This window comes from Chlorocebus sabaeus, chromosome 18 (assembly GCF_047675955.1).
Source record: "Chlorocebus sabaeus isolate Y175 chromosome 18, mChlSab1.0.hap1, whole genome shotgun sequence".
Classification (NCBI taxonomy): domain Eukaryota; kingdom Metazoa; phylum Chordata; class Mammalia; order Primates; family Cercopithecidae; genus Chlorocebus; species Chlorocebus sabaeus.
In genome coordinates, this window is record NC_132921.1 from 33034769 (window position 1) to 33061756 (window position 26988).

Consider the following 26988-nt stretch of genomic DNA (forward strand, 5'->3'; position numbering starts at 1 on the left):
TGCGTTTGTCACGTAATTCTCATGTCATGGTTTTCAGCTTTGTCAGATCATTTAAGGACTTCTCTACCTTGGTTGTTCTAGTTAGCCATTCGTCAAATCTTTTTTCAAGGTTTTTAGCTTCTTTGTGATGGGTTTGAATTTCCTCCTTTAACTTGGAGAAGTTTGATCATCTGAAGCCTTCTCTCAACTCATCAAAGTCATTCTCCATCCAGCTTTGTTCCATTGCTGGCGAGGAGCTACGTTCCTTTGCGGGGGAGGCGCTCTGGTTTTTAGAATTTTCAGCTTTTCTGCACTGCTTTTTCCCCGTCTTTGTGGTTTTATCTACCTTTGGTCTTTGTTGATGGTGATGTACAGTTGGGGTTTTGGTGTGGGTGTCCTGTCTGTTTGTTAGTTTTCCTTCTAACAGTCAGGACCCTCAGCTGCAGGTCTTTTGGAGTTTGTTGGAGGTCCACTCCAGACCCTGTTTGCCTGGGTGTCAGCAACAGAGGCTGCAGACGAGTGAGTAATGCTGAACAGCAAATGTTGCTGCCTGATCATTCACCTAGAAGCTTCATCTCAGAGGGGTACCTGCTGTGTGAGGTGTGAGGTGTCAGTCTGCCCCTAGTGGGGGGTGTCTCTCAGTTAGGCTACTCAGGGATCAGGGACCCACTTGAGCAGGCAGTCTGTCTGTTCTCAGATCTCAAACTCCATGCTGGGAGAACCACTGTTCTCTTCAAAGCTATCAGACAGGGTCATTTAAATCTGCAGAGGTTTCTGCTGTCTTTTGTTTGGCTTTGCCCTGTCCCCAGAGGTGGAGTCTACAGAGGCAGGCAGGCCTCCTTGAGCCGCAATGGGCTCCACCCAGTTCAAGCTTCCCTGCTGCTTTGTTTACCTTCTCAAGTCTCAGCAATGGTGGGCGTCCCTCCACCAGCCTCGCTGCCACCTTGCAGTTAGATCTCAGACTGCTTTGCTAGCAATGAGGGAGGCTCTGTGGGCATGGGGGACCCTCCAAGTCAGGGATGGGATATAATCTCCTGGTGTACCGTTTGCTAAGACCCTTGGTAAAGCACAGTGTTCGGGTGGGAGTGACCCAATTTTCCAGATGTTGTGTGTCATGGTTTCCCTTGGCTAGGAAAGGGAATTCCCTTCCCCCTTGCACTTCCTGGATGAGGTGATGCCTCGCCCTGCTTTGGCTCTTGCTTAGTGAGCTGCACCCACTGTCCTGCACCCACTGTCCAACACACCCCAGTGAGATGAACCCGGTACCTCAGTTGGAAATGCAGAAATCACCTCTCTTCTGTGTTGCTCACGCTGGGCACTGGAGGCTGGAGCTGTTCCTATTCGGCCGTCTTGGAACCTCCCTCTCTTTTGGCATTTTCACCACGTTTGTTATGTACTGTCTTGTATAAACTGTCCTCTTCAAGCGGGGATGCTCAGAAAGCTCACACAGCAACTGGCTTTTTATTCTACAGTGCCATACTCAATATATGTTTGAAAACATACTGGATTTTGACTGCTAGGCTTAGCTTTGTAGGACACGTGAGTGGTTGAAAATGGTGCACATATCTCTGAAGATTGGAAAGTAATCTGTAATAATGTGAATGAAGTTCATCTACACAATTCTTAACTGAATAGCTGTTGTGATTATAGCTAACAACATATACAACGTGTGTGCCCTATGCAGTGCTAGGCACTGTTCCACCTGCTTTCAGGGATCTTTACCTTTAAGCTTCACACTAACCTGATAAAATAGGTAGTGCTGTTTTCCCCCATTATATAGATGAGGGTACTGAGGCCCAAGGGGACATGAAGTGACTTGCCCCAAAGTAGACACCCAGCTGGTAAGTGAGCATGTCATGATTCAAACCCAGATCTGCCTAGCCTAAAACTCATCCTTTTAATGCTTAAGCCAAATAATGGTGCTAAGTGTATATGCTTGGGACAGTGAATGAAGATGCTTGTCCATGTGGATAAAAACAATAAGAGTAGGCTCTGGAGAGGAGCAGCAATGATTAGTCTTGCAGGGTGGGTAGGATTCACGTGGGCAAAGAAGAAAGGTATCCCAGTTGATAATAAGAATGTGCACAAAAACCTCAGGCACAGAATGGAAGATGCTGAGATGGCTCAGGTGCCTGCACATTGGTGTCTTTTAGTCTATGCCTCACCCCTGACTTTAGCTCAAGAGTGCCTGATGAGCTGTAACTCAGTGGCATCAGGTACTTCACGTGCTGCAGGAAAATATTCTTTTTTATTTCTTTTTTGTAAATGTGGCGACTCACCTCTTGTCTTGCCTTTTTTTTTTTTTTTTTTCCTTTGGCAGCTTTGACCCAAAGAGAGCAGTGCAGCAACTCAGAGCCTGCGGGGTGTTGGAGACGATTCGAATCAGTGCAGCTGGCTACCCATCCAGGTAACTAACGTGCCCGCCAGCTGCCTCCTGGGACTGCCCTAGAGCAGCCAGAGTTTGGTTCCCCAGGGAGCCCTCTTGTGTACCGTCATCCAGAAACAGATCCTTCAAAATGGTTCTCAAACACTGAGGCCCAAGCGGGATGCTGATGGATCCTTCAAAACGGTTCTCAAACACTGAGGCCCAAGCAGGATGCTGATGGAAATGAGACTCTCAGATGAGCCTGAAAAAGTGGGAAGGTTAGCAGTCATGTCCGCTTGGCTGCTTTTCTCTAAAGTCCTTTTCAGATTTCAGATTTTTGGCGTTGGTCTAAGTGATAAGCTAGCTAGAGTTGTAAAGAGGATTTCTCCTTCTCTCAACTCCCAACTTGTCCCCTTTACCATTCCCCCACCCTTTGTCACAGTGGGTAAGTATACATGTTTACCATCTTAACCACTTTTCATATTTTTTCAATAGGTTTTTTTGGGGGGAACAAGTGGTGTTTGGTTACATGAATAAGTTCTTTAGTGGTGATTTCTGAGATTTTGGTGCACCTATCACCCAAGCAATGTGCACTCTACCCAATGTGTAGTCTTTTATCCCTCACCACCGCCCCCCTTTCCCCCAAGTCCTCAAAGTCCATTACATCATTCTTATGCCTTTGCATCCTCATAGCTTAGCTCCCACTTATAAGTGAGAATGTACAATGTTTTGTTTTCCATTCCTGAGTTACATGACTTAGAATAGTGGTCTCTAACTCCATCCAGGTTGCTGTGAATGCCATTTTTTTGTTCCTTTTTATGGTTGAGTAGTATTTCATATATACATACCACATTTTCTTTATCCACTCATTAACTGGGCATGTGGGCTGATTCCATATTTTTGCAACTGCAAATTCTGCCACTATAAACATGCATCTGCTAGTGTCTTTTTTGTATAATGACTTCTTTTCCTCTGAGTACATACCCAGTAGTGGGAGTGCAGTGGTGTGATCTGGGCTCACTGCAACCTCTGCCTCTTGTGTTCAAGTGATTCTCCTGCCTCAGCCTCCTGTGTAGCTGGGACTACAAGTGCACACCACCATGTCCAGCTACTTTTTGTATTTTTAGTAGAGATGGAGTTTCACCATGTTGGCCAGGCTAGCCTCAAACTCCTGACCTCAGATGATCCATCTGCCTTGGCTTCCCAAAGTGCTGGGATTACAGGCGTGAGCCATCATGCCTGACCCAAATGGTAGATCTACTTTTAGTTCTTTAAGGAATATCCGTGCTGTTTTCCATAGCAGTTGTTCTAGTTTACATTTCCACCAGCAGTGTAAAAACATTCCCTTTTCACCACATCCATGCCAACATCTATTTTTTGATCTTTTAGTTATGGCCATTCTTGCAGGAGTAAGGTAGTATCCCATTGTGGTTTGGATTTGCATTTCCCTGATAATTAGTAATGTCGAGCATTTGTTCACATGTTTGTTGGTCATTTGCATATCTTCTTTTGGGAATTGTTTTCTCATGTCCTTAGCCCACTTTCTGATGGGATTTTTTTTTCTTGCTACTTTAAGATTCTGGACATTAGTCCTTTGTTGGATGTATAGATTTCAAAGATTTTCTCCCACTCTGTGGGTTGTCTGTTTACTCTGGTGAATATTTCTTTTGCTGTGCAGAAGTTTTTTAGTTTGAGTCCCATCTATTTATCTTCGTTTTCATTGTGTTTGCTTTTGGGTTCTTGGTCATGAAGTCGTTGCCTAAGCCAGTGTCTAGAAGGGTTTTCCCAGTGTTACCTTCTAGAGTTTTTATGGTTTGGGGTCTTAGACTTAAGTCTTTGATCCATCTTGAGTTGATTTTTCTATAGGGTAAGAGGTGAGGATCCAGTTTCATTCTTCTACATGTGGCTAGCCAATTATCCCAGCACCATTTATTTATTTATTTATTTATTTATTTTATTATTATTATACTTTAAGTTCTAGGGTACATGTGCATAACGTGCAGGTGTTTTACATATGTATACTTCTGCCATGTTGGTGTGCTGCACCCATCAACTCGTCAGCACCCATCAACTCGTCATTTACATCAGGTATAACTCCCAGTGCCATCCCTCCCCCCTCCCCCCTCCCCATGATAGGCCCTGGTGTGTGATGTTCCCCTTCCCGAGTCCAAGTGATCTCATTGTTCAGTTCCCACCTATGAGTGAGAACATGCGGTGTTTGGTTTTCTGTTCTTGTGATAGTTTGCTAAGAATGATGGTTTCCAGCTGCATCCATGTCCCTACAAAGGACACAAACTCATCCTTTTTTATGGCTGCATAGTATTCCATGGTGTATATGTGCCACATTTTCTTAATCCAGTCTGTCACTGATGGACATTTGGGTTGATTCCAAGTCTTTGCTATTGTGAATAGTGCCGCAATAAACATACGTGTGCATGTGTCTTTATAGCAGCATGATTTATAATCCTTTGGGTATATACCCAGTAATGGGATGGCTGGGTCAAATGGTACATCTAGTTCTAGATCCTTGAGGAATCGCCATACTGTTTTCCATAATGGTTGAACTAGTTTACAATCCCACCAACAGTGTAAAAGTGTTCCTATTTCTGCACATCCTCTCCAGCACCTGTTGTTTCCTGACTTTTTAATGATCGCCATTCTAACTGGTGTAAGATGGTATCTCATTGTGGTTTTGATTTGCATTTCTCTGATGGCCAGTGATGATGAGCATTTTTTCATGTGTCTCTTGGCTGTATGAATGTCTTCTTTTGTGAAATGTCTGTTCATATCCTTTGCCCACTTTTTGATGGGGTTGTTTGTTTTTTTCTTGTAAATTTGTTTGAGTTCTTTGTAGGTTCTGGATATTAGCCCTTTGTCAGATGAGTAGATTGCAAAAATTTTCTCCCATTCTGTAGGTTGCCTGTTCACTCTGATGGTAGTTTCTTTTGCTGTGCAGAGGCTCTTTAGTTTAATTAGATCCCATTTGTCAATTTTGGCTTTTGCTGCCGTTGCTTTTGGTGTTTTAGACATGAAGTCTTTGCCCATGCCTATGTCCTGAATGGTACTACCTAGGTTTTCCTCTAGGACTTTTATGGTATTAGGTCTAACATTTAAGTCTCTAATCCATCTTGAATTAATTTTCATATAAGGAGTAAGGAAAGGATCCAGTTTCAGCTTTCTACTTATGGCTAGCCAATTTTCCCAGCACCATTTATTAAATAGGGAATCCTTTCCCCATTTCTTGTTTCTCTCAGGTTTGTCAAAGATCAGATGGCTGTAGATGTGTGGTATTATTTCTGAGGGCTCTGTTCTGTTCCATTGGTCTATATCTCTGTTTTGGTACCAGTACCATGCTGTTTTGGTTACTGTAGCCTTGTAGTATAGTTTGAAGTCAGGTAGCATGATGCCTCCAGCTTTGTTCTTTTGACTTAGGATTGTCTTGGAGATGCGGACTCTTTTTTGGATCCATATGAACTTTAAAGCAGTTTTTTCCAATTCTGTGAAGAAACTCATTGGTAGCTTGATGGGGATGGCATTGAATCTATAAATAACCTTGGGCAGTATGGCCATTTTCACGATATTGATTCTTCCTATCCATGAGCATGGAATGATCTTCCATTTGTTTGTGTCCTCTTTTATTTCACTGAGCAGTGGTTTGTAGTTCTCCTTGAAGAGGTCCTTTACATCCCTTGTAAGTTGGATTCCTAGGTATTTTATTCTCTTTTAAGCAATTGTGAATTGAAGTTCATTCCTGATTTGGCTCTCTGTTTGTCTGTTACTGGTGTATAAGAATGCTTGTGATTTTTGCACATTTAATTTGGTATCCTGAGACTTTGCTGAAGTTGCTTATCAGCTTAAGGAGATTTTGGCCCAGCACCATTTATTGAATAGAGTGTCCTTTCCCCACTTTTTGTTTTTGCTCTGTCAAAGATCAGTTGACTGTCAGTATTCGGCCTTATTTCTGGGTTCTCTATTCTGTTCCATTGGTCTGTACACCTGTTTTTCTACCAATACTGTGCTGTTTTGGTGACTATGGCCTTAGAGTACAGTTTGAAGTTGGGTAATGTATAGTCTCCAGATTTGGGGGGTTTTTTGTTTGTTTGTTTGGTTGGTTGGTTGGTTTTTTTGTTTGTTTGTTTTGCTAATCTTGCTTTGGTGATGCAGGCTCTTTTTTGGTTCCATATGAATTTTAGGATTTTATTTTTATTTTTTTTTTTTTAGTTCTGTGAAGAAATATGGTAGTATTTTGATGGGAATTGCATTGAATTTGTAGATTGCTTTTGGCAGTGTGATCATTTTCACAATATTGATTCTACCTGTCCATGAGTGTGGGGTGTGTTTCCATTTGTTTGTGTCATCTATGATTTCTTTCAGCAATGTTTTGTTTTTTTCCTTGTAGAAGTCTTTCACCTCCTTGGTTACCATCTTAGCCACTTTTAAGTGCACAGTTTAATGGTATTAAGTACATTCCTTTTTTTATGCTACCATCACCATCATCCATCTCTAGAATTCTTTTCATCTTGCAAAACTGAAACTGTGGAATTAACAATATTTCCCTGTTCTCCCTCCCCCAGTCCCTAGCAGCCACCTTTCTACTTTCTATAAATCTGGTGATTCCAGGAACCTCATATAAGTGGAATAATGCAGTATTTGTCCTTTTGTGAGTGGCTTATTTCAGGTAGTATACCTTCGAGCTTCATCCATGTTAAAACGTGTGTCAGAACTTTCTTCCTTGTTAACGCTGAGTAATATTCCATTGTATGGATGTATCCCATTTCGCTTACCCATTCATTCCTCAATAGACTCCTGTAACTTTTAAATATAGAATGAAATCTGTGGTGGGAAAATAAAATTTCTTTGAGTTAAAAAATAACTATCATGCTCTGATTAGCCTTGCGGAAAAGCCACTGAACCAGTCCAGAGCTTGTTGGAGCTATGCCAACACTGGATCCCCTCTGGACACTTCCCTGAAATAAGGGTGAAGGGTGGCTGGTGACCCCACTAGCTCTTGTGAAATCACGCTTTCTACCAGCATCATGTAGACCAAACATCCGCCATTAATTGGAGCTGAGCTGAACAGTGTAGCAGTCCAGAGCCTGTCCCACTGGGACCCTCTGTCCTAACAACTTGCTCGTATCAGAAGGTGGAAGGAACCAGAAGTGGGAATGAAAGGATGTGATATGGGCCTCCCCTCCTCCCTGTCTTCTCTCCACCTGGCACTCTCCCACTATAGTGGAGGAACCATTTCATATGCAGTGGTTAATTACCCATAAACAACTTAACCACAAACAATTCCTAAATGTTTGGCCTGAGAAGGAAGCTGCTGATGGAATTAGGAATTTACATTTGACCTGGAAAGTACAAGAGCTGTCAGTAATCTGCAACACCCGGGCAGTTCTTCAAAACCCAGCAGGTCCCAGCGTTGTTCGGGATGAACTTCTCTAGCTAGGTTGAAGGCTGTTATTTTCTTTTCAACCACATCTGTCCCTGCTTAGAAAAAAGGACAGAGAGTGTCCTAGGGCAGTCTCTCATTTTTTGACCTTAGGGTCTGAACACAAATAGCTAACAACTCTGTTAATGAGGTGGGCCAAGCTTGTCAACTTAGATGAAGGCCTGGCACTCCTTTTCCCAGTCTGCCCTGCAGTCTCCTACATCAGCCTTTTGATCGAGGGGATGGGGCTCAGGCAACGGGTGTAGTAGTTCAGTTTTGAGTTCAAACCACTAGTCTGATGAATTGGACTGCTTTTCAGTGCCTGCTTACAAGCCCAGGGTTCAGATCAGACATATCTTCATCCAGTTTAAGAACTAGAAAAGGACCTTAGGGAGCTGTGGAGCTACTTGTTTTCAAACCATCTTCCACAGGCAGCTGGCTGCACTCCTGCTCCTGGCTCTCGTATCTGCCAGGCTTCCAGGAGAGGACATACCTACAGAAAACATTTCCTTATCCACTGTTTCTCAGAACTGTGCACTGCAACCCATTTATGGGTTAGGATATCAATTCAATGGGTTGTATCAATGAAAAGGGTCGAACTATAGAATATTTGAAGACATTTCTTCTGAGCCAAATATGAGTGACCAATGGCCCATGACACAGTCCTCAGAAGATCCTGAGAACATGTGTCCAAGGTGGTCAGGCCACAACTTGGTTTGATACATTTTAGAGAGACGTAAAACATCACTCAACACATGTAAGATATACAATGGTTTGGTTCAGGCAAGTGGGACAACCGGAAGGTGGGGGCTTCCAGGTCACAGGCATATTCAAAGATTTTCTGATTGGCAGTTGGTTGGGATATTATCAATAGAAAGGACTGTCTGGGTTATGATAAAAGGTGGCGGAGACCAAGGTTTTATCATGCAGCCGAACTCCCCAGGTATCAGGCTTCAGAGAGAATAGATCATAAACGTTTCTTATCAGATTTAGAGTCTGTTCTATCAGTAATTCTAAAGGGAGGAGGGTATAATGAGGCATGCCCAGCTCCCCATTCCCAGCATGGCCTGAACTAGTGTTTCAGGTTATCTTTGGAATACCCGCAGCTGTGAGAAGGGATCCATTCAGATAGTTGGGGGCTTTAGAATTTTATTTTTGTTTTACAGTTGTGACAAATATACTGTTTTTGGTTTTTTCAGGAAATAACTTGGGGTGGAAAATGGGAGAGAGCAATTTGGGGAGGAAAGGACATTGTGGCATGGTCATATTTCAGTGTTATCTGTAGGGATGGGTGCATCAGGATGTAAAACGCATGTTTACAAGTGAGATACAGACAAGGAAGTGAACTGCTCAAGATTACCAACCTGGTTGGTGGTTGAGCTAGGCCTATACCTGCCATTTCTCTGCCCCAAGCTATGTTGTTGCTGCTGCCAAGCATCTTACTGCTCGTGTGCAGGAAGTGTTACCATCCCAGCAAAGGTTTATCAGAGAAGAAAGGGGTAAAGCGAGATCCTAAGAGACTGCCCTCTGGGACTGGCTCCAAACCTGAGACTCAGTGCAAAACTATTCCCTCTTCTTTCTAGCTTGTGGGAGTTCAGACTGCAGAGCTGTGGCCTGTCAGAGAGCTGAAAGAGCCTGGTAGTTGAATTATTGGACTTTGGAGTCAGGCCTGGATTCAAATGTTGACTCCCACACTTCTTGGCTGGGTGACCTTGGAAAAGTAAATTAATCTCAATGAGGCTGGGTTTCCTTATCCTTAAAGAGAATGATCATACTCACTTGGTAGGTTGTTGTAAGGAATTAGATAATGTATCTAGAGTTCTCAGCCAGCACTGGACACTTGAGCATTTAATAAGATATTGGTTACTCATTGGGATAGAGCAAGAAGCTATCTCCCTATGGGTGTAACTATCTGGATAGAATGTGTCTATCTCAGCACTTTATGGTAGTGTTTTTGTGAAATCCCAACATGTGTGGCCACCTCAAAAGAGCACTCTGAAATTCCCAGATCTCTCCAAGCAATTAGAAAGCTCAGTTTAAAAAACATGTAAAGTCTGTCAAAACAGACTGGAGCTGAATGTCCCATGTTAAACTGTTGAGGATCACTGTACGAGAAACTGAGGGATCACAGGTCCTCACAACCATCCTGTGCTGTACAGAGCAGAGGTCTGGAGGCGAGCAGAGAGACCCAAGGTGCTCATGGAGGACTTGTCAGGTAGGAGCTGTGAACATTAGAGCCATGTCAAGCAGGGGAGAGGAAACAAGGGAAGCATGTGACAATGAGGTATTCTAAGCCAGGTGGAACCTCGGGAACCCCTCTAGTATACTATGGGCCACAGATTTCACAAAGAACTTTTTAACAGAATGAATTGTTCAATAATAGGACAAGAGTCTGCCCAGGATGTTGCTTCAAGGGTTTCTCCTTGGAGAACGTTAGAGAGGAGCTAGAAGTCCATGGATCTGATGTGGTTAACCATAGACCATGCTCAGGCAGAGGTCTATACACATCTCTGCCACCTCTGATTCACCGGCTGAGCTAACTTGAGGCCTTGCTGTGTGAAATCAGAGTGATGGTGTGTGTTGTCCACACTCCTACTGGTCTTGTTGTCTCCATGCAAAATGGTCTGTTTTAGAGGGGGAAGCCAGTGGGGAGAGGGTTTTGCTTCTAGGGGCTCACATGGGCTCTATGTAGAATGAGAACAGTTTCTGGCCTTTGTGGTGTCCTTGTCTCTTTCTCTTCCATGTCTCATCCTGCTCTGAGCATCTAACCCTGTGCTGCTTCCTGGGAGGGATTGAAAAATGCAAGTCATGGGCCCTGCCCAGCAGGAGCTCACAGCAGGGAAGTGATATGAGATTGAAACAGAACAACATATGTATAACCAGATGCAAGGTTGTAGTGCAAGTGCAGAAGGAGCTGCAGCTTCACTGAGGAGGTGAGACGAGCTGGGCCTTGAAAGGTGAAGAGACTGTCTGCCAGGGAGCAGCATGATGCCTGAGGCTAGGAGCCACAGTAAGTTACAGAGGGTTTCTCTGGCGGCTCACTGCCCCATTCCTACTGCTTATTCCTCTAGTTGTAGCATGCTGGGAGACCAGGTTTGATTTTGCCTCATCACAACGTCATTTTTAGCAGCTAAAAGAATGCATTTCCCCAAAGTCTTTAGACCCATATGGAAAATGGATTCTCCTACTGTTCATTCCACCTCACTGCAAATCAGAGCTGCCAGCAGAGTCAAAATGTCCACAACCCCTGGACTCTTAAGGGGCAGCTGATAGCTATCTTTTACTGCTATTCTAATTGTTTTGGACTTTTTTCTAGCAGATACTTACAAGTGCATCTGTACCATTTCTTCTTGTAATTACAGGTATTGTGGAAATTGTAGGGAAGGAAGGAATGACTGTATTTCTGGTATCACAGGAACTATTCTCTAATTCTGTGAATTAAATGTGTGTACTTAGATCCAGAATGCTGCCATATCCTCCTGGCATTTGCCGTCTTAGCAGGTTTTGCTAAAGGGTCAAAGAGAGGATTCCCTCTCCAAACTGCTATTTGAAATGTTAACTTTTGGAAAGAAGCACTGTGGTTTTGTGTCACTTTTGTTAGTACTGTATTGAGTTGCAGTCGAATCATCCTCACCATTTAATCTAGAGCCTAATCCTTTTCCTCTCACCACAACCAAGCCATAGCACATAGGATGGCATTTACTTTGAGGATGAGTGGTGAGAAGGTGGGAAGCTATTACACCTGTAATATTTTGACTCAGCACCATTGCTTAATCTTCTCCATCCGCCAACCGTGGTAACCGTTTGGAGTGACGTCTCTGATTAAAATAATAATGCTACCTAACTGCTTAATCCAGGAGATTGGTGTGTGTCTACTGTATCTGGGGATAAAGCAAGTGAGGTTTAGTAGATACTTTGTGCCCGGTAAGGTGTTAGCTACTGAAGGAAATACACAAGTGTAATGTGTGCTAGCTTCAATGTGGAGTTGAGCAGTTATTTTATTGATCTGACTTTAGGAGACCCTCATGGGACCAGAGGGACCTGAGTTGGGTGCTGGATAAATGGATAAATTGGGAGTTTTCTACAAAAATTCAGCTCTTTGGCTGCTAAAAACTCAACACAGCGAAGTGATTCAACTTTTATTAGCTTGTCAAGTAACTATACAACTTTGCACAGCTGTTTCCAAAAGAAACTTCAATGGCCTTCTTTGATTGAGGGAATTACAATTTATGCCATCTCCAACATTCCTTGTGAGGAAGCAGCCAAAGTGAGGGAGATGGCAAAGGAAAAGAAAATGCGTCATCCCCGTCCTGCAGAAGCCTGTGATGAATTATCCACAGGGCTGCTCCCCAAGAGCCCAAGCAGAGGGCTTTTTAGGCAGAGTTCCTGCATCCAGCCTGCTGATGCCCTGAAAGAGGAACTCTCACCCCCCTTCCCCAAATTAATACATGCCATTTGCCACCAAAATCCACCAAGCCAGAGAGCAGGAATGCAGCATTGCAGGACAGCAGTGGCTGCTGGGTGTTCCCTCAGCCTGCCCTCGGGCTTCCCTATCCCTATCTATTTTTATCCTCCCTGAGAATTATGGCTCTCTGTGAGTCTGATTTAAAATGAAAATGTATCACTCAATTTGAAATGCTGTGCAGTGGCTAAGAAATATGTCCATTGTTATGCACATAAAGCACTGTGATAAATGCACTGCCCAGGAACAGAGGCTCATCCACCCGTTACCCAGCTCCTGGGTCTCGTGCCTGTGCGGTCATCTGTCTCCCTCTCCAGAGAGTCAGCAGCTTTGTGTCCTGGAGAAATTGTGAAGCAAATACTGCTTACCCCGAAAAGTGTGTGTATGGCGGGGGACTACTTGAATGTATGATGTTTATATTAAAAAAAAAAAAAAAAAAAAAAAAAAAAACCTCTACATGAACTTGAGTTCTCCTTCACACCATCCCACCTTTACTTCATAAAAGTGGTGCTTTCTGAAAAGACTTGCACTTCTTCCTCAACTTCCCTCCCCGCAACCCCCTAAAAAGTAAATAGCGTAAGATTGGAGAACTAGAGGGAAGCTTTAGAAGTGGCTTGCTTCCTCTCCCTATTTAATCATGGTTGAATTTAAAACCAATGCACAGTTACTTCCCTTGCTATTAAACATCCCACAGAGGAAGAATAATACAGAACTGATTTTGGAATGATATGAGTCATTATCTCAGGATCTCACAGCTTTTGGGTCTGGCTCTTTTGCCTGAGATCTGTCTTCGTTCCTTTGGACTGGAGTCTGACCCGGGAGTTCTCACGCAGGGCTATGCGTCAGTCATGAGGACATGCTCAGCAGCCTCAGAAGCTGGGTGGCCTCAGACCTGTTAAGTCAGAGCCTGAGACTGAGCCCTGGACATCTGCATTTTGACAAGGTTTCCCAGGTGATTTAAAAATGCATCCTGCCTTAAAGTCATTACCCTGGAAGCATGTGTTGGCCCCTGGGTCAACTATAAGCTACTTTGTCACATCCAGGCAGTGTTAGGATAGATCGGGTTTTCCTATTTGTGTCTCAGCTCCAGCTCGGAGCCAGTGGGGAGGAATTGTTTCCTTCTCTCTGCAACAAAGTTCTCCAGGCTTCAGTTCTAGGGCCACTAAAGGGGGCTGGGCCTGTGTTCCCCTAGGAGGCCCAGGACATAGCTGGGGGATAAAGGGAAAGGCAAATATGGAGTGTTTCTGATGGTATGAGTGCTGGGTGAGCATCTGACAACCTTTGCACTAGGAACCCCTCCATGAGTTTCAGAGCTGAAATAATGACAAATCGTATGTATTACTTTATAAAGGCCACCCATAGACCTCTTATATTATCATTATGTTATCTTTTCAAAATTTAGATATAATTTATCTATAAAATTCAGCCTTTTAAAGTACACAATTTCAGTTATTTTCATTATATACAGAGTTATACAACCATCACCACTGTCTAATTTCAGAGTGTGTTTATCACCCCAAAAGGAAACCCTGTGCCCATTAATAGTGCCCGCTCCCAGCCCCTGGCAAGCACTAACCTACTTTCTATTTCTATAGATTTGCCCAGTTTGGATTTTTCATATAATTGGAATCATATAATATGTGTCCTTTCGTGTCTGGCTCTTTTCACTCAGGGATGTTTTCAAGATGTATCCATGCACAGCATCCATCAGTAGTTTATTCCTTTATATTGCTGAATATTATTTCATCGGATAGACGCAGCACATTTTATATTATCCATTCATCAGTGGATGGATGTTTGGTTGTTTCTACTTTTGGGGAAGAATGCTGCTATGAACACTTGTGTACCTGTTTTTGTGTAGACACATTTTTTCTCTTGAGGGTATACCTTGGAGTGGAATTGTTGTGTCATATGGTAACACTCTCCTCTTCTGAGGACCTTCCATACTCTTTTCCACAGTGGCTGTACCATTTTGCATTCTTACCAGCAGTATACATGAGGGTTCCCATTTCTATGCATTCTTACCAACATTTGTTCGTGTCTGTCTTTTTTGTTACAGCCTTTCTGGTGGGTGTGAAGAGATACCTTGTGATTTTGATTGGTGTTTTCCTGATGACTAATGATGTTGAGCATCTTTCATGTGCTTAGCCATTTGTACATCTTCTTTAGAGAAATGTCTATTGATCTCCTTTGCCCATTTTTTTATTGAGTTACTTGTCTTGTTAAGTTATAGGAGTTCTTTATATATTAAGAATATGAGAACCTTATAAGACGTATGACTTGCAAGTATTTTCTTCCTTTCTGTGAACCATCTTTTCACTTCCTTAATAGTGTTCTTTGAAGCATAAAAGCTTTTAATTTTGAAGAAATCTATTTCTTTGGTTGTGCATTAGGTGTCATAGCTAAGAAACCATTGTCTAACCCAAGGTCACAAAGACTAACATCTGTGTTTTCTTCTAAGAGTTTTACTGTTTTAGGACTTTGATCCATTTTGAGTTAATTTATGTATTAGATGTGAAGAACCCAATCTCATTCTTTTGTATGCATTTATCCATTTGTCCCAGGACCATTTGTTGAAAGGATCACATTGACCATTGAGGAAGGCAAGATTGGCAGTGACAACTTAACTTAATGGATAAAGAAATATACCCAAGAAAAGTTAAGTGATCAGATCAAGTCCTCCAGATAGAAAGGGGTGGAGCCACCATACCGCATGTCCACAGGTTAAGGATGCCTGTCCCTCTGAGCCTTTGAGAAGGTGTCCCTCTCTTCTCTGATTTTGGCCTCTTATGTCCCTTTAGAAGTTTTGTCCATCCCCAGTATACTTCCAAGGGAAACTCTTGTATGCAGTATCATCTATTTCTCTGCCGATTTGTTCCTTCAAAAAGGGAAAGAAGCGTGTGTTGCTTGGTGGCATAATAAAGATTATCCATGTCTCAATACCCAGAGAGAGCCTGTTGGTCCTGGTAGGTATGCCTTCACAGCATGACCAAACAACTCTGCCCCACAAATTGCTACTGGTTTTCATGTAAGACCTTGTAGGGAACAAAGTCCCACTGAAGCTCATAGGTTCCTGTAAGGCTCTTTAACAAGAAGAGAAGCATACTTCTTGCATTCCACCTCCATGTGACGAGGAATCCTTGAGCTAGGTTGCATGATGGTATAGTGGAGTACCTGAAAGGATGTGTTGACCCACCTAATTCTGACCGGCGGAGCCCTGAGGGATTCTTTATCATTTTCTCGGGTTACCCATCAGGACATCTTTAGAGATTCTTTTTGTGGACTGATGTCATAGAAGTTATGTGACTTAGAGCCTTATGCTCTTCCTGGAGGGACTCTAGGGTTTGTTTGATCCAGCCAGTCACCTCATGAGGAAACATGCCCAAGGGAGAAGAAGCACAAAGTGCTATAACTCTGCAGCTCCATGCCGTCTGTCCACATTGGTCCATCAGGGCCCTTGCAAGTAGGCATGTTCTTCTGCAGAGTATTTGCACGTGCAGATGGTTAAATCCAGTGTTAGGCTCTATATGGGAGCTTCGTTAGCCAAACAACATCCCAAAGCTACTGTGCTTCCTGCACCATTCTCAGCAGCTGTGCTACCGCTCCCCACCTTGAGCCTGAGGAGCTCATTACAAGGAGACATCTTTCCAGATTGGTGGGTTCTGCTGAATGCCTGCCCTGGTTCATCCCATATTGGCCTTTGTTACTATCTCTGATCTCTCCCTCTTCCTACCAGGAAGCAGTCATGGGTCCTGAGCTTCTCCCATACACCCAATTGTGACTCCTTGACCTGTCAGGGTACCTGCTCCTCAGCAAGCTAGAGGCACTCCAGGTGAAGAAGGCCTTGATTCTGGAGGAAGCATGCCACTGAAGTCCAGAACGCTCAGCCAGGCCCCTGACAAGCAAGTCAGAATCCAGGGAGAGCAGGGCTGAGTAAGAATTACATTCCTAGAGTCACTAGACTTGGGATGAGGGCTCTTCTCCCACCATTGATGTGGAATGAAATGGAAGAGCAGCCAAGCCCAGGGGGTGATGGGGTTAAAAGACGCTCCTGGCCAGCGAACCACAGAGCTACACCAATTGGGAAAGGGCGTCTTCATGGCCACCCGATGAGGGTGGGTGTCATGCTATGGAGGCAATGGAAGTCAAGAAGTTGTCCTGCACTAAAACCATGTTCTGGAGTAAACATTTTACAAACATTTGGGGGCATTTTTGATGTCTCAGTGAATGGAGTCGGGGATAGTGATTCAAAGATGCTGCATGGTGTTAGGACTGTCCCACACCCAAGGGTGCTGCCCCAAGGCCAGTAGCACCCTCTGTAAGAAACACTGGTAGCGAGAAAAGATTTAACATGTTGAATGGTCAGGAGAATACCCATTTTTAAAACTGTAATTGGCAACCAAGTATAAAGACACCATGACAATAGGGGCTGTAAAGGTTAAACATGGATCAGAGATAGACTTGAAGGAGGTGCAAGTCTTGCAGAGAAACTGCCCTTGCACGAACATACCACAGCGTGAGGTGGAACGCTCTCTGTCCCGCAGTGGACTCGGGAATAGCTAAAATGCTGTGAGGGGGGAGATTCTGTCACGGCAGCCTCAAGAAACCCTGTACAGCCTGTGGTCTTCATGAGTGGGCTATTACAGCTTTAGGTGATTGCAATGAACGCCCACCCAAAGGTCCCCACCAAATCAGAGAGCCCCTTTAAAAAGTTCTATTTTTGGAAAAAGAATCACAATTTCTCTCGAGCTTTACTTTGAAGATTTTCCTCTTAAAGGTGAGGGAGCCTTTCTTGTGAGAGTTTTATCTCTGAGGGTTTTCTCACAGAAATCCACAGAAAGGAGAATTCACATTTGATGCTGGGTCTTTCAGGGAGCGACGCATTTACAGCCCTTATGCCCAGACCCCGTAGTGGACACCGACCTCTCTCGGTCCTTCCTGAGGGTGTCCCCACCCTCACGGCCACGAAGCAATGGTGCTGCTTCTCCGTGGACGGTTTCCCTTCACATAGGAGCTGACATCTCCTCTCCCCTCAGCCTGTCTGCACACCCTGTCTGTGGTACAGCTGTGTGTGAAGGACACCTTTGTAAGAAAAGGGGAAGGGAGTGGCTTAGGCAGGAAACAAGAGAATTATGGTCTTTGGAAGCTTTGGAGCTCTCCATACGCCCCATCTCTTGAACTCCCTGGCTACGAAAGCCCTGTGGGTGCTTTTATGACATAGGTGATGTTCTCTCCACTGTACAGGTAGGGGAGGGGAGGCATCTAGGCTGGGACTGGCCCCAGTCACACTGCCGGCTGGTGTCAGAGCCAGGCTTCTGTCTTTCTGTTCTCCAGGTTCGTCCTGTACTGGCCTTGATGTCTTTGCAGCCACAGCTCCTCACTCTAGTAATTTCCTTGAGTTATGGATCTGTCAGCAGTAAGAGGTTTTCAAATTAGAAGCATTTAAGGTTTTTAGCCCAGCTAAATGATGCTTTATTTCCCCAGTGAAATTGCAAACTCTTAAGGAGAACTAAAACAAGTGTGTACGCAAATAACCATGGTGCATAATGTGGGCAGTGCCCTCAGAAAGACACACAGAAGGAAAGGGCAGGGCAGCTTTAAAAGGGGAGCTCGCACCTGAGCGTTTGGGTCAGCAAAGCCGAAAGAGTTGAAGAAGGATGGCGAGCACAGGGACCAAGGGGACTCCGACTCTGTGAGGCCCTTTTTCATATGGTTTCTTCCACCTGATTCTTACCCAAATCCATCTTGCCCCAAGAGAAGTGTCTATATTTAAAACTTGGGGGCTGACACAGGAAGAGCCTGGAAGAAATTCAGTGGTGCTGGCGTGTATTAAAAGAAAACGCACATTTCGGACAGCTTGTCGGCTCTGGCAATCTCTTTCTCAGGCTTCCAGCATTAAGTTGTTCAAGTATGGGTCAGGGCTTAGGAGTGTTCTGGATACTTACTGTACATGATAAAATAATTAAAACAGCATATAGCTAGGCTAATAACCTTAAATGTTTCCATTTTTAAAGCCTCCTGTTAGAGATAATCAGCGACTCAGTGGGTTCGGTTCACAGTCTTTCCACTACTAAAGGGGCAGGAAATAGTTTCTGCTTGGTGAGTAAAGGGCAAAGGGCAGAGCAACCCTTTCCCAGGCCATAAAACAGAGACCTCAGTGCTCTAAGTGCCCTGCGCCCTTCCTTCTGAAGGGAATCCACATGGACCAGTAGCCTGATGAGCAGGGCCTTGTAAAGACTCATGAGCTCTGAACAGAATACGGGCTCTTGTTCCCGTGTGCCACTACTTGCGTGACAGACGGGACCAATTAAAGAGGGAACGGGCATAGGGACAAAGTAGGTTAGTGGTTGCCAGGATCTGTGAAGAGGGGAGAATAGGGCAGAATAGGGTGTGATAGTTGCACAACTTTGCAAATATACTAACAATTATTGTATACTCTAAAGGGGTGTATTTTACCGTATGTGAGTTATAGCTCAAACTTAATTTTTTAATGGTAAGGAGCCATTTTACATAGAGAAAAAGGAAAAGGGAGAGATGTCATTTTGTTGTTTGCTCTTATACTCACCCCTTCTCTGAGACCCGTGGCTGTATTAGATATCTTCCACCAGACCAAGAAAAGTGTTTGCAAAGGAGCGATGAGGAGGGGGAAAGGCAAGGAGCTCAGCCACCATTTTCCTTCTCATCCCAGGCTGCTGGGAGGGACAGGGCCTCCTAGGAACCCAAGGGCCGCAATGCTGGAAGATCTGGAACTCTAAGAGAACCTGCTCCAGAGCACAGTGTGCCCCTACTGCCCACCATGCTGCAGCTGAATCCAAAGCTGTATGTGATACTCCACAGTACTTGTTTTTCTTTTTTCCTTTTTTTTTTTTTTTTTTTTTTTTGAGACAGTCTGTCACCCAGGCTGGAGTGCAGTGGCATGATCTCGGCTCACTGCAGCCTCCACCTCCTGGGTTCAAGTGATTCTCCTGCCTCAGCCTCCTGAGTAGCTGGGACTACAGGCATCCACCACCATGCCCAGCTAATTTTTGTACTTTTAGTAGAGACAGGGTTTCACCATATTGGCCAGGCTGGTCTCGAAGTCCTGACCTCAAATGATCCACCTACCTCAGCCTCCCAAAGTGCTGGGATTACAGGTGTGAGCCACCATGCCTGGCCAAACTTTTACCTTGTTTCTCTGGGCATTTTTAAAGGGCCCTCTTAAAAGGCAGATGTGCTTCAGGAGAAGGAATACAAGCCACTTACTCTCTTTTAATATCTCAAAATGAGTGAGTTTACCTGAGTTTGAGATGGGAGAGTTCCCTGGCCCCCCCGTCACAGGGTGTGCTATGGGGTTGTGGCTCGCTCTTTGCTGCTGTAAGTTCAAACCCCTTATGGAATGGGGAGCAGGCATAAGGGCAGGTGCAGGAACCGGGACAAGCCCTTTTGGGCTCTAGCCCCACAGCAGCATCTGAGGGTGGGAGCCTGCGACTCCTGAAGCCCCAGTGTCACAGTGCTCTTTTAGCTCTGCCGTCAGTGGATGGCTTAAGTGTTAACCAGCTCAGTGCCTGCTTGGTACCCGGGCCTTTGTCCAGGGTCCTGGAAGAATCGGGTCACACATGGACTTGAATGATGGTTCCTGGGGGGTGGTTATTGAGTGGTGGAGGTGGCTCTTAGCGGGATGGATGGGGAGCTGGAAGCGGGGGATAGAGTGGGAAGATGATCTTCCCCTGGAGTTTGACCATGCAGTGACGGAACTCCTCTCCCACAACCCCCAGGTGAACTCCTCTCAGTGTTCAGATGCTCTTTCTCTTCTCTCTTTCTCTCGTGCTGTTTTGCCATTCATCTGCTTGTCTCTTTGTCTCCTTGTCTGCCTTTGGAGCCTGGGGTTTGGAGTTTATATAGGTATAGGATAGGGGGTGTGGTGGGCCAAAAGGCAACTTTTTGGTCACAAAAACAGGAATGCACATCCTCATTTAGGGCTACAGGTATCCAGGCTTGAGGGTGGGACCTTTGCCAGGGAACTGTCCTCTTCTATCCAGTATTTCCCTGTCTCCTGTCCATGTCAGGTAGTTGGACCATCACGTAAATTGCTTCCACATGAGGAGTATGGATAGCACATGCCTCGGAAGATGAGAGTGGGTGCTGCCTGTACACCTCCGCTGAGGACGCAGAGAAAGTGGGGATAGGCTGGACTGACCTTCAGAGGGACGTAGAGTGAAAATTCAGTCTCCTTAGAGTGGAGATTGTGCTGAGTCACTACATGACTGTATGTGGAAGTTGTTGAATACCTCCCAAAAATTGAGAGAAGAATCAGTTTCAGGAGAATGAGTATATGTATGAATTGAGACCACCTTAATGAGAAAGGGACAGACCCTACCTGGGAATAGCAGACTTGCTTATCGGAAAGACTGCATTTATTTAAGTGGAGATCATTTCCCAGACCAAGGGGAAAACTTAGCCTTTCTTAAAGATTCCTCTCCCACACAGACCAAAACAGCACTCACCTACATAGGTAGGGGTGTTGTAAATGCTCTTGATTATGTGAATTGCTGGACATTTTCTTTACAGTGGGCCTGAATTTCTCTAATAATCAGAAGAAAAAAAATCACAAGCAAAATCTACTTTGGGGAGAAAAATAGTTCCTTCTATACTGATGAAAACATAAACCGTGTTATCTCTCCAGGGGTTAGGTTATGGCCACTTGTTATTTGTTAATGTACATATTTCTGCATTTAAACAGCTTTTTACAATAAGCAGTACTCTATAAGAAAACCAACATTTGAAAATAAAGCTGTGCTCCAGGTAAGGCTCCTGCTTCTGAGGAGTGGAGCACTGCATGCTTGGGCAGTATATTAGACTGTTCTCATGCTGCTAATAAAGACACTATTGAGACTGGGTAATTTATAAAAGGAGCTTTAGTGGACTCACAGTTCCACATGGCTGGGGAGGACTCACAATCATGGCGGAAGACAAAGGAAGAGCAAAGGAACATCTTACATGGCGGCAGGTGAGAAAATGAGAACCAAACGAAACGGGAAACCGCTTGTAAAACCATCAGATCTCATGAGACTTATTCACTACCATGAGAACAGTGAACAGTATGGGGGAACCACCCCCAGGATTCAGTTATCTCCCACTGGGTACCTCCCTCAACATGTGAGAATTACAGGAGGTACAATTCATGATGAGATTTGGGTGGGGACACAGCCAAACCATATCAGGCAGAAACCTCCTGTTTAGTCCTCTAAGAAGTACCTTCAAAGCTCACCTTTTTTCCAGCACTCCACACTGAAATTCTTGGAGGGCCCTGGGGAGGACAAAACTCCCCTGGGACTGTTCTTTGCTGCTCTGAAGATTGCGCCACAGTGTTGACCCCATGGGGCACTGTTTGAGGTCACTCATGGCTTTTGTGTGGCCAAGAGGCAGGACATGTCATCTGATGCCCCTTTGCTTTCCCTCCAGGTGGGCCTACCATGACTTTTTCAACCGCTATCGGGTGCTGGTCAAGAAGAGAGAGCTCGCCAACACAGACAAAAAGGCTATCTGCAGGTCTGTCCTGGAGAACCTCATCAAGGTGAGCCACACAGCCCAGCTCCAGGAGAGGCCTGACCAGGGCCCATAAAGATTGAAGGGGTGGCGTTGTTATCTACATTTTTTTTTTTTTTGGTCTTCATCCTTCTTATTGAATCTATTTCTAGGATACTAATCCATTTTCCTACATCAGTGACTAGGAGGAAAAAAAAAAAAAAGACAACACCGGTCACCTACCTAGAGCACTTCCCAACCTTTTTCTTTTTTTTCAATACTCTAAGTTCTAGGGTACATGTGCACAACATGCAGGGTTGTTACATATGTACCACGTTGGTGTGCTGCACCCATTAACTGGTCGTTTACATTAGGTCTATCTCCTAATGCTATCCCTCCCATTTCCCCCGACCCCATGACACAGCTCAGCAGGCATAGAAAATGGAATTCTGTGGCAGTGCTCCTCTCGAGGACACCAGCTACGGGGAGTCTGTCCCTTGCAGACCCCTGACCCGGCGACGGGTGAATAAACTACACTGACACACAGATATTCTCTTCTGCCAGTCCAGCTAAGGGTCTGAGCCACTTACAGGCTCCCTGCTGAGTCCTGTAAACAGTTGCAACTCAGCCCTGATCAGCTAGTCAGACTCACATTTATGCAGTAAGATTAATTAAAGCTTGCATCAACACCATTAGAGAGTAATTGACATTGTGGACTTCCCGAATAAAAAAGCCATTATGCACCCATGGTGCATCAAAGGTTAGTCTTAAGATTATATGAGTAAACAAGCTAGCTAGGTAAACTACTCTGCCTTTCTTTATTACTATTTTAATTTGTTTAAAGATAAAGGGATCAGGTCTCCTTCAGCTAGATCTGTTACCGAAGTTATGTAAACTTCTCATCCTTCCAAGAAGATATGTGTCTATTTCTATAACTATCTCTAATACTTTGCCCACCAGCCTGTCTGAACCCCAACAATTCTTTATACAGCTTGCTTGAGTTTATGATGAGGCTGCTCCTGACTGCAAGTTGCTGGCCCAAATCTCTGGCTTCTCCAGTTCTCAGGGGCTACATAGCATGGCCCATCTGGTATACCTGCGTAAGGGCTCTGATGCGGAGCCCAGGCCTAGCCCTGAAGCCAGCAGAGGAGAAGGTAGCTGCTGCATCTAGCTGGTTGCACCACCAGCCTCAGGCCCTCCCCCAGATACTTGTTTTAAGTAAGGCAATAGATTTTATGTTTTAATTGAAACAATTTGAACTCACACCTGACAGCGGAGACTGGAGAACTATAGAAGCAGAGCTGTTGGGGCCTTTTGTGAGGGGCAAATCCTTAAACATTTCCATGGTGCCAGACATTTCAGGGATTACAGCAGAGTATGATCATTAATGGCTCAATAAAGGTTAAATTATATCAAAAATCACTTGAGCAGGGTAATAAAAATTACCTCAGAAGTTTTATTTTTTCAAGTTTTCTGTTAGGAAAATCTGTTCATCTGGAGTAGCTCATTGCCAGATGATTCAGATCTAACGCACGTTTCATTTTGTAAATGTGTTGCAGCCATCTTCTGAGCCTCATCTTAGCTGCTCAAGTCTAGCTATAGACTGTGCAGAATATTATAGTAAATGTAGGCATAGCTTTAAAGTATCCTTTTTAAAAAGAGCCTAAACCGCCCTTGCCATGCCATCTTTTTTTTTTTTTTTTTTTTTTTTTTTTTTAACAGGGTGAGGGGGTAACAGGCTGGTTAATCAAGGACTGTAGTTAGTTGGACTCTGGTCGTTTGAAGTTTTTGCTGTGGTCTACCTTTCAGTGTCCACATTTTAACATCTTTCTTTTTATGGACACGAAAAATCTCTGTTAAAGGTCAGCTAATTTCAGGGCCTGCGAGCAGCCCACTCTGCCACGTGGCTGCCTTCTCATTTGTCTGGGGTCATAGTTTCCCTCCTCTGTTCCTTCCCTGGATTTCTCCAGGATTACCACCAAGACCCCTGATTCCCAGCCAAGGAACTCTACAGGGGACCCAGATCAGACTGGCTGAGTTGGCCTTCACACTGGGCTCCCCTCCAATTAACAGGACCATATGCCACTGCCTGGGGTTGCTGCTGTGATGTGCTCAGGACACTGGGCCTTTCCTGGCACAGTTGCCTCTTCTCTCCACTGATGGGGAGCCTACCCGCTTCTCAGTGCTCGGCTTCAGTGCAGCTTCTCCCTCCTTCTTCCCCTGGTGTAGCATGTGGCACTTCATGTCACTCTTAGAGCCCATAGCATGCTGACCATGTTCCAGATGTGTGTGTCCTTTTTCATAGAGGACAGTGTCTTTACGTTGACACCACCTCCTTAGTTATGAGCACTGAGCCTAATACACAGGGGGAACCCACCTAATATTTATGGAATGAATGAAAGAACAAGTGACTTGCCTAAAGAAAAATTATATGAATACGTGCTGCTTCCTCTGCCTGCAATGCTTTTCCCCCCTCTTTCGCCTGCCTGACAAAGTGGTATTTGCCTTCCAAACTGAGCTCTGAAATACCTCCTAGCCTCCCAGATGTTAGCTACTCCATCTTCTATGGGCCAGCAGCACTCACCTCCTCCCTCCCTGTATTGCATTCATCCCCTTATGTTGTAATTGAGGACTTGTCATTTCCCCAGACTGTGAACACATAAATGACAAGGATCCTGTTGTGGCTGTGTTCCTAGCACAATTCCTGGTTGTCACAGGACTATGTGAGTTTGTGCAGCTGGCTGCATGGGAACCAGCCAAGAGCTGCTCATGACTAGAAACCTGCCGGTAATGGCTCATCATATGAGGAATATACAGAAGTCAGCCTCATTTTACAGATGAGGAAACTGAGGCACAGAAAGCTGATATAAATTGCCCAAGGTTGCATAGGTGTACGGATTCTAACTCCCACTGTCTAAACTACATTGCCCTCTGATCCAGTCTGATTGAGTAATGTCACTGGGCGTAGTTATCCTTCCTGGAGACTGAATAGAGACTCTAGTGCTAAAGACTTCCCTGGGACCTTCTGTTTCCTCCTTTTTATTTTTCTCCTTTTCTTGGGCCACATCCGGACACCCATACTTCTCATGCTGAGTGACCTGGGACTCGTATCAAGAAAACTAAGACTTGACAGAGCCTCATGTTAACTTAGAAGGGCACATGCCAGTTCCCCACCCCGTCCCAAGCAAGTGCTAAGTATGTTTTAGAATAGAACAATGAGGAAAGAAGTGGGGACAAAGGTGGCCTGCCGGACAGGCACCAGGCACTTCAAGACCACCTTCCTGGAGGGGCAGCCTGGGGCTAGGGGCTACTTCATTAGGCTGTCAGTGAGGTTTTAATAAATTGTTGTGGTTGTTTAGGGGAGAAAAGTGGATTCTGGTGGCCTCTCCCCTGCAAGGATTTTAGGAATAGCCCCTATCATTCTTAACCTGAATTTGTTTGTTCTTTAACTCCACGGATACATACCGAATTATTTGTACTCTAATCTAGAGGGGTTAGTGTGAGGGCTATAAAAAGAGTGCATTATATGGACCCTGCCCTCCAGAATTAATAATAGTCTAATCTGACGACGGCCGTAACTCTAGAGGATCACATCATGGAGAGTGGCTGTTGTGCAAGCCTGAACCTTCATCACAGTGGTGAAGGAGTGTATTAACAAACATCTACAGGGAGCCCACAGAGCACAAGGACCTATGTGAGCGCTGTGTAGAGGAGACAGTGTCACGAAAGGGGATGCTGCAGTTGGAGACTTGGGGCCTGGGAGACCCAGATCTGGGGTCATCCTTTGATATTTGCTGAAGTCACCTTGAGCAAGTCACTTCACTACTCTAGGCTTCAGTTTTATCATCTGTGAAGTAAAAGGAGTGGCATGGAATGGATTGCTAAGGTTGCTTTCAGCCCTGCAGTCTGACTCTTGGAGAAAGATTCTCAAAAGATGATTGATTGATTTATCAGTGAACAGTCAGTTCTGAGGGTTAAAGGAAGCAGATCTGGGTGGGCGATGTTCTGGAGACACACAGGGTGAGGACAGTATGGAGATAAGGCTGATGGGTGACTCGGTGGAGCAGGTGAGACCCTCAGAGAAATTCTTGTTCAGAAAAAGTGGATTTGCAGAGCATATCATCCCTCCCTGTTTTTTTTCCAGAATAGGGAACGAAGCGCAGGTACTCTGGTTGCTTGGATGCGGTAGGCAGCCCCCAGCCTCTGACTCTGCTTCAGCTGGAAGACCCAGGCTTCTCCCCCTCCTCAGGGGCTTAGCTACCCTGCTTTGGCTTCCTGACCCCTCCTGGCTGAGGCATGGAGCCTTCCCCAGCAGGGTAGAGATCAAAGCAGGGCCGTGGCTGCCTCAAAGCTCCCAAGCCCAATCCAGCCCCTGTTCCTCTCAGCATGAGCTGAAGGCCCAGTGGGTGCATGGCTCTGAGCAGACACTGGGAGGAGAGCCAGGCCCAGAGCCCACTCTTGCCAGCTTCATCAGCAGCCTGGCCCAGGCCGGGGACTCAGTCAGTGACACTGAAGCTGGAAGTTGTGCCGCCACCTCAGCCTTAGCTCAGGCAGGACAGCCTTCCCTGTGTGTGGAACCTGACTCCTAGTGACCCAATGGGGCTTAGCCTATGAGGAATGATGACTCAGCACTTTTCAGGGCCATTTGCCAACATGAAAAGCAATCTTGTGTGTGTGTTTTCCTTGGACTTGGCTCATTCCTTCCTTTCTCATTATGGTCTTCATGCCAGTGAGCAAAACGAGATGGCAGTTGATTTACAAAGAGCTCTGTCATCGTGGGTTAGTCTCCCAGTGCTCTGTCCCAGGCTTGTCCACAGGAACCCTGCTGGGTTGTCTTTCCTCATCCACAGGGGTGAGCCCAGGGAAGGCCAACTAATTTTAACCTAATGGATGTAATTAAGACAGTAATTACAGGTCCAAAACAATCTCATAGTTTTATTTGGGGGTTATTTGCATCCTGTAATTACGCATACAACTCTGTGGCCATTTGAGGATAATCTTTTTAAAATGTTGATCAGATCAGGTCATTCCCTTGCTCAAAGCTCAAACTTGTGGCTCTCACCCCAATTTTATGCTGTAACCTACAAGACCTTTGGTGATTGGCTTCTCCCACCACTCACCTTCAGTTCCCCCAGCTAGCCATCCTGGCTCTCCTGATCCTCAGATATACCCAGCAGTTACACCACTGGACATAAGCATCCACTCTGCGCTTCTCCTGGAACTTTCGTCCTTCCTTCTGTTGTGTGG

The 26988-nt window shown here is 45.0% G+C and overlaps 1 protein-coding gene across 3 annotated transcripts in view; it reads left to right on the top strand.

The window, feature by feature from the left end:
• MYO5B (myosin VB) overlaps positions 1-26988 on the top strand; it is a 381273-nt gene that overhangs the window by 268412 nt on the left and 85873 nt on the right. For all 3 annotated transcript variants that reach the window (XM_007974050.3, XM_073006323.1, XM_037982326.2), the window contains 2 exons: positions 2300-2386; positions 21679-21790. In XM_007974050.3, coding sequence (XP_007972241.3) covers positions 2300-2386; positions 21679-21790 — 199 coding nt within the window. The remainder of the gene's footprint in view (positions 1-2299; positions 2387-21678; positions 21791-26988) is intronic.